The sequence below is a fragment of the Penaeus vannamei genome, chromosome 27 (genome assembly GCF_042767895.1).
Source record: "Penaeus vannamei isolate JL-2024 chromosome 27, ASM4276789v1, whole genome shotgun sequence".
Lineage (NCBI taxonomy): Eukaryota > Metazoa > Arthropoda > Malacostraca > Decapoda > Penaeidae > Penaeus > Penaeus vannamei.
Window position 1 is genome coordinate 28,114,443 of NC_091575.1, and position 7,500 is coordinate 28,121,942.

Consider the following 7,500-nt stretch of genomic DNA (forward strand, 5'->3'; position numbering starts at 1 on the left):
ATTTTGGAACAGGAGGAGGAAGGAGGAAGGAGGAAGGAGGGGAAGAGAGGGAGGAAGGGGGAAGGAGGAAGGGGAGGAAGGAGGAAGGAGGAGGGAGGGAGGAGGGAGAGGATGGAGGGGCAAGGAGGGAGAGGGAGAGGAAGAGAGGAGGGAAGGGGGATGTTGGAGGAAGGGAGGATAGGAGGAGGAGGATGTAGGAGGAAGGGGGAGGAAGGGAGGGAGGGGAGAGGAAGGAGGGCAAGAAGGAGGAGGGAGGGAGGGAGGGAGAGGAAGGAGGGAGCAAGGAGGGAGAGGGAGAGGAGGAGAGAGGAGGGAGGAAGGAGGATGTTGGAGGGAAGAGGGGAGGAGGAGGGAGGGAGGGATGTAGGAGGAGGGAGGGAGGGAGGGAGGGAGGGAGAGGAGCAGGAAGAGGAGGGAGAGAGGAGGATAGGAGGGGTAGGAGGAGGAAGGAGGGAGAGGGATGTTGGAGTGGAAGGGGAGGAGGAGGGAGGAGGATGTAGGAGGAGGAGGGAGGAGGAAGGAGAGGAAGGAGGGGGCAAGGAGTGGAGAGGGAGAGGAGGAGAGGGAGGGGAGGAGGAGGGAGGAAGGAGGAAGAGGATGTTGGAGGAAGGGGGAGGAGGGAGATGGGGAGGAGAAGAAGGAATAGGAGGGGGGAGAGGGAGGAAGAGGAAGAGGAGGAACATGGAGAAAACATCGAGAAATATTGAGCGACAGAGAGAGAGAGAGATAGAGAGAGAGAGAGAGAAAGAAAGAGAGAGAAAGAGAGAGTGAAAGTGTGAATGAGAGTAAGCGAGAGACACAGCCTGAGAGAGAGCGAGAGAGAGTGAGCGAAAGAGACAAAGAGAAGGATCGAGAGAGTGAGAGTGCGGGCGTGCGGGCGTGGGGGCGCGCAGGGCGGCAGTGCATGGCATCGGCCTCATCGATCCGAGACAGCTCGCTCGACCGGCCCGAAGGTCAGGCTCTGTCGCTCCCAGCTCTCCACACGCTGCTCCACCTCCATCCACTCCCTTCCACATGCTCCTCTCGCTCTCGCTCTCTCTTTCTCTCTCTTTCGATCTTTCTCTTTCGATCTCTCTCTCTTTCTCTCTTTCTCTCTTTCTCTCTCTCTCTCTCTCTCTCTCTCTCTCTCTCTCTCTCTCTCTCTCTCTATCTATCTATCTATCTATCTACTATCTATTTCTCTCTCTCTCACTCTCTCTCTTTCTCTCTCTTCCTCTCTCTTTCTCTCTCTCTCTCTCTCTCTCTCTCTCTCTCTCTCTCTCTCTCTCTCTCGCTCTCCTTCGTCTCCATCCACTCTCTTCCATACGGTCCTCTTCTTTTACTTACTCTTCCACGTGATTCTACATTCCTCCCTCCCTCCCTTCTCCTCATCTTCCTTCCTTCCTCCCTTCCCTCCTTTATCATCAATCCTCCCCCTCGTCCTCCTACTCCTACACCCTCCCTCCTTTATCCCTCCTCCCCACTTCACCCTTCCCCCTCCCCCCTCCCTCCCTCCCTCCCTTCCCCCCCCTCCCTCCCCCCCTCCCTCCCTCCTCCCTCTTCCTCTCCTCCCTCCCTTCCTCCCTCCTCCTTCCTCCTCCTCCTCCCTCCTCCCTCCTCCTTCCCTCTCCCTCTCTCCCTCCATTCCCTCCCTCCGTTCCCTCCCTCCGTCCTTCCCTCCTCTCCCTCTCTCCCTTTCCTCCCTCCCTCCCTCCCTCCCTTTCCCTCCTCCCTCCCCTCCCTCTCTCTCCTCCCTTTATCATTCTCCTCCCCTCCTCCTCCTCCCTCCTCCCCTCCTCCTCCTTCTCCCTCCCACACCCTCCCTCCCTCCCTCCCTCCACTCCCTCCCTCCCTCCCTCTCTCCCTCCCTCCTCCCATCCTCCCTCTCTCCCTCCCCCCTCCCTCTCTCTCCTCCCTCCCTCCCTCCCTCCCTCCTCTCCTCCCTCTATCCCTCCCCTCCCTCCCTCCCTCCTTTATCCCTCTCCTCCTCCTTCCTCCTCCCTCCCCTCCCTCCTCCCCTCCTCCCTCCCCCTCCTCCTCCCCCTCCCTCACCGCTCCCTCCCTCCCTCCACCTTCCTCCCTCTTCCCCTCCACCTCCCTCCCTCTCCCTCTCCCTCCCTCCCTCCTTTATCATCATCCTCCTCCTCCTCCCCACTTCACCGCACTTGTCTCTCTCCTTCACTTTTCGCTCCATTCAAAGTGACTTTCTTAGCTGGACTTAAGATGCCGCTGCGAGCTTCCTGGGTTGGGATATTCGATTTATTTTTGTGTCTTATACTTTTCTTTTGTCTTTTACGTTTCGCATTTTTTCGATTTTTCGATTTATCTTTTTCTTTTCTTTACTTTTGTTTGTTTGTTTGTTTCTTTCTTTGTTTTCTTTTCTCTTTCTTACTTTTCTTTCCTTTTTTCTTTCTTACTTTCTTTCCCTCTCTTTTTCTTTCTTTCTTTCTCTTTCTTTCTCTCTCTCTCTCTCTCTCTCTCTCTCTCTCTCTCTCTCTCTCTCTCTCTCTCTCTCTCTCTCTCTCTCTTCATTCTGCTTTTTCCTCTCTTCCTCTTTCTCCCCCCTCTCCCTCCCTCTCCCTCTCCCTCTCTCTCTCCCTCATCCTCTCTCACTTCTTCCTCCTCCTCCTCCTTCTCTTTCTCCTTCAACCCCACCCCCAACCCCCAACCCTAAACCTCACCCCTCACCCTCACCCCACCCCCTCACTGCTACCCCCCCCACCTTATCGACATTCTAGTCCACCTGAACAGAAATCTCTAAAGTCTTATCTCTTCCGATAAGATAAACACAAACACCTGAGTGATGCCATTTCCAAAGAGCAATAACATGAAAATAATAATAATACTTTTTTTCTGTGATGATGGAGTGGGAGAAGGGAGGAAAAGGTAGAAGAAACGCGGGGGAAAGAGAGATGAGAGAGAAATGAGAAGGAGGAGGAGAAAGAGAAAGAGACACAGAGAGACAGACACTCAGACAGAAAGAGGGAGGGGGAGAGAGAGAGAGAGAGAGAGAGAGAGAGAGAGAGAGAGAGAGAGAGAGAGAAGAGAGAGAGAGAGAGAGAGAGAGAGAGAGAGAGAGAGAGAGACAGAGAGAGAGAGAGAGAGAGAGAGTGAGAGACTCAGAGAGAGAGAGAGAGAGAGAGACTCAGAGAGAGAGACAGGGAGAGTGAGAGACTCAGAGAGAGAGAGAGAGAGAGACAGACAGACAGACACAGAGAGAGAGAGACCTTCCCTACGCTTATGTAAAAGAATTATTGAATTTCTTTCACTTCGATGGGACGCGATAGGGGTAGAGGGGGGAGGGGGGAGGAGAAGGCTATGAATGGGGGGGAGGGGGGGAGAGGTCAACCAAGGTCTCTTTCCCTCCTATGGTTTCTCTGTTTATCATTTTACTGTTTTTTTTTTCTCTCTCCTTTACGTTGGCTCATAATACCTGTGTGACTGATGCTACATGATAGAAAGAATAAATAGAGCAATACTAAAATTAATATAAATATGTACAGATTGAAAAAATAGAGGAAAATAAAATATCTTATTAAATTCTTGAAAAATGGGTATATGAGACCTATTTTACCCCCTCCCCCCCACCCCGCCCTTCCTCTCCGTCTTAGTCTTACCCCTTCACTTGACTCCATTAACCTCACTTTTCTTCCTCTTCCCCTCTCCTCTTCTGCTACCCCCCCCCCCACTTTCCACTTCGTTCTTCTCTATCCTTCTTCCTCTTCTCCAATTCCTTCTTTCCCCTTCCTCTCTTCTTCCTTTCTCCTCTTTCTTCCCCCTTTTTCCTCCTCCCTCTTTCCTTCCCTTCCCCCTTTTTTTCCCCTCCCTTCCCCCCTTCTTCCCCCTCCCCCCTTTCTCCTCCTCCCCCTCCTCCTCCCCCCTCCTCCCCCCTTCCTCCTCCTCCCTCTCCTCCCCCTTCTTCCTCCACTCCCTCCTCCTCCTCCTCCTCCTCCTCCCTCCTCCTCCCCCTTCCCCCTTCCCCCCCTTTCCCTCCCCCCCCCCTAACCACCGCAACCGCAGAAACCTCAAATAATAAAACGCGAAGTGGTCAGACTGCGGACTACCAACCCCTGTTCACCTGCCAGAGCTCAGGTAACGGTAACGTAACACCTGCTGGAGAAGGGGGGGTGAGGGGGAAGGGGGTGAAGGGGAGGGGGAGGAAAGGGGAGGGAAGGGGGAGGGGAGGGAGAAGGAGGGAAGAGAGGGAAGGAATGGTGGGGGAAAGGAGAAGCAGGAGAAAGAGGAGAATAGAGAAAAGAGGCGAAGACGGGAGATGGGAGTAGTCACGTGACTCTACCTCACACCTATTGTCCCCTTCTCTACATCCCCGTAACCAATAAAACACGTACACAGAGGTTTTATAACTAACACGATGACACCTGTCGGGTTATAGTCCCTGTACCTGTGTGAGACTAGCGTAATTAGCATAACACCTGTCGTGGTTTCGAATAAATTACTCCCATAACGAGAAGAACACGTGTTTATGTTCAGATAGTTCCAAATGATCTTTCCAATGTCATGTTATCCTAAGTGAAAGATTTTGTAATGTAACATGTAAAGACATATCCGTGACTGTAACATTCCTAGCACTAGCACTACTAAGCTACTGTATACTTACATATACTCACATATAACCACAAATTCGTATAGTTCTTGTCTAAAGAATTGTAACTAAATAATGTTAACTAGTCATCGTCACTAAACATATAAAGTATAATATTAACAATAACAATAATAATCATAACAGTAGTAGTGTAGTAGTAAAAGTAGTAGTAGTAGTAGTAGTAGTAGTAAAAGTAGTAGTAGTAGTAGTAGTAGTAGTAGTAGTAGTAGTAGTAGTAGTAGTAGTAGTAGTAGTAGTAGAAGTAGTAGTAGTAGTAGTAGTAGTAGTAGCAGCAGTAGGAGTAGTAGTAGTAGTAGTAGCAGTAGGAGTAGTAGTAGATGTAGTAGTAGTAGGAGTAGTAGTAGTAGTAGGAGTAGTAGTAGTAGTAGTAGTAGTAGTAGTAGTAGTAGTAGTAGTAGTAGTAGTAGTAGTAGTAGTAGTAGTAGTAGTAGTAGTAGTAGTAGTAGTAGTAGTGAAAATATCAATTACAAAAAAATCAAATATGAAAATAAACAAATAATTTAGCAAATAGATATAACCCATAGTAGTCTCTATCACATACCGCCCCCTCGCCCCCCCCCCCCTTCCACCTGCCACAGACCGCCATGACAGAACGGCTTCTAGATCCTTATCAGATGACAGTGTTTACTGGTGGCAGGTGGACGTCGGACTCACTCTCACTCTCTCTCTCTCTCTCTCTTTCTCTGTCTGTCTGTCTGTCTGTCTGTCTGTCTGTCTGTCTGTCTCTTTCTCTTTCTCTCTCTCTCTTTCTCTCTCTCTCTCTCGCTCTCTCTCTCTCTCTCTCTCTCTCTCTCTCTCTCCCTCTCTCTCTCTCTCTCTCTCTCTCTCTCTCTCTCTCTCTCTCTCTCTCTCTCTCTCTCTCTCTCTCTCTCTCTCTCTCTCTCCTCTCTTCTCTCTCTCTCTCTCTCTTCTCGCTCTCTTCTCGCTCTCGCTCTCGCTCTCGCTCTCGCTCTCTCTCTGCTCTCTCTCTCTCTCTCGCTCTCTCTCTCTCTCTCTCTCTCTCTCTCTCTCTCTCTCTCTCTCTCTCTCTCTCTCTCTCTCTCTTCTCTCTCTCTCGCTCTCTCTCTCTCTCTTTCTCTCTCTCTCTCTCTCTTTCTCTCTCTCTCTCTCTCTCTCTCTCTCTCTCTCTCATTCTCTCTCTCCCGCTCTCGCTCTCGCTCGCTCTCGCTCTCGCTCTCGCTCTCGCTCTCGCTCTCTCTCTCTCTCTCTCTCTCTTCTCTCTCTCTCTCTCTCTCTCTCTCTCTCTCTCTCTCTCTCTCTCTCTCTCTCTCTCTGTCTCTCTCTCTCTCTCTCTCTCTCCCTCCCTCTGTGTGTGTGTGTGTGTGTGTGTGTGTGAGTATGCATGTGTGTATGCGTGTGTATATCCGGCTCTACTCTTTACGTCTGTCTCCAATAAACATCACAGTAATTAAACACAATAAACATCAAAAAATCACCCAAATCAACGCATGAATCAACCCACCTAATTAAACAGAAGAGAAAAAAAAACATTAAAAACTAAACAAAGAAAAAAAAGAAAAAAAAATCATGAATCAACCCACCTAATTAAACAGAAGAGAGAGAGAAAAAAATAAAAAATAAATAAAAATAAATAAAAATAAAAAAAATCCGAAATAAATTCTATCGAAGCTGCACCAAACAGAGAACAGCACCACGTGATGTAAACAAAACGACAGTAGTAAACAACAAACATTTTTACTTCACTCTGCTACAGGAAATGAGGACGAGCGAACGGGCGGGTGGGCGGGGGGGTGGGCGGTCTACAGGGAGGTGGGGTGGGCGAGGGGAAGGGGGGAAGGGGAGAGGGGGGTGGGTCGAGGTCGTAGCATAGCAGAAGCAGATCTGATTACGAAAGGAGGAAGCAGGCGAAATAGCAGGGAAAAGGGAGGGAGGGAGGGAGATAGGGAAGGAGGAGTGAGGGAAGTGAAGGGGGAGGAGGGAGGAGATAAGGAAGGAGGAGTGAGGGAAGTGAGGGGAAGTGAGGGAAAAGGGGAGTGGGGAAGTGAGGGGAAGAGGAAGGAGAGAGAGGGAGAAATGGTATAGATATTGGGGCAAGAGGGGAAGGAGGGAACAAACGAAGAGAAAAAAATAAGAAGGAAAAATTTAAAACTAACGAGGAATAAGAAAGATGAGAAGCAAGGGGAGGAAGAAAAAATAAAAGAAAATAGGAATAAGCAAACGAAAGAAAAAGCAAGAACGTGCAAAGAAAAAAAATGAAAGAGAGCGAAGCAAGATCGAAGTAAATGAACAATGAACAATGAACAAAACCTCGATTGTGCCACAGAATTAAAAAACAATTGTAACAACCGGATGTTAAGTACAATTCTACATCCGGATAATCATGACCATATTTGTGTTACTTTATTTGTTCAAGTTTTTAGTACAGCAACAACAAATAAACAAATAAATAAACAAGTCAATATAAAAAAAAATGAGAGTCAATACAGATAACATGGTCGTAAATAGTACAAAAAATATTAACACGTAAACAAACACATAAATAAAAAAATCATAAACCAATAAAAAACAGACCCCCCCAAAAAAACATAACAAACACATTAATTCATGTTTTTTCTTTTCTCGTTGTTATTGTTGTTATCGGAATCAAACAAATTGTTTTCATTCATAATTCATAATTAATTCTTTGTTTTCTCTCACCCTTCATTCGCTGGAACTTTCCATCGTCTGTATGACACATACCTGAAAAAAGAAGATACAACGTTAAAGATAAACATACGATAAATATGCATAATAAGAAAAATAACAATAACAATAAATACATTAAACCCAATAATAAAATATACATACGATAATTTCAATAAAGATAAGATATAAAATTAGACAATATGAACATACGATAAATATACATAATGAGAAAAATTTAAAAAAATAATAAA

The 7,500-nt window shown here is 47.6% G+C and overlaps 1 protein-coding gene across 2 annotated transcripts in view; it reads right to left on the bottom strand.

The window, feature by feature from the left end:
• LOC113818969 (protein Tob1) overlaps positions 1–7,500 on the bottom strand; it is a 63,477-nt gene that overhangs the window by 48,161 nt on the left and 7,816 nt on the right. The window contains exon 1 of one of the 2 annotated variants that reach the window (XM_070141120.1): positions 7,262–7,299. The exons of the other annotated variant lie outside the window; for it this stretch is intronic. Coding sequence (XP_069997221.1) covers positions 7,262–7,268 — 7 coding nt within the window. The 5' untranslated portion in view covers positions 7,269–7,299. Of the gene's footprint in view, positions 1–7,261; positions 7,300–7,500 lie in introns of those variants that run through there. 2 annotated transcript variants of the gene reach the window in all.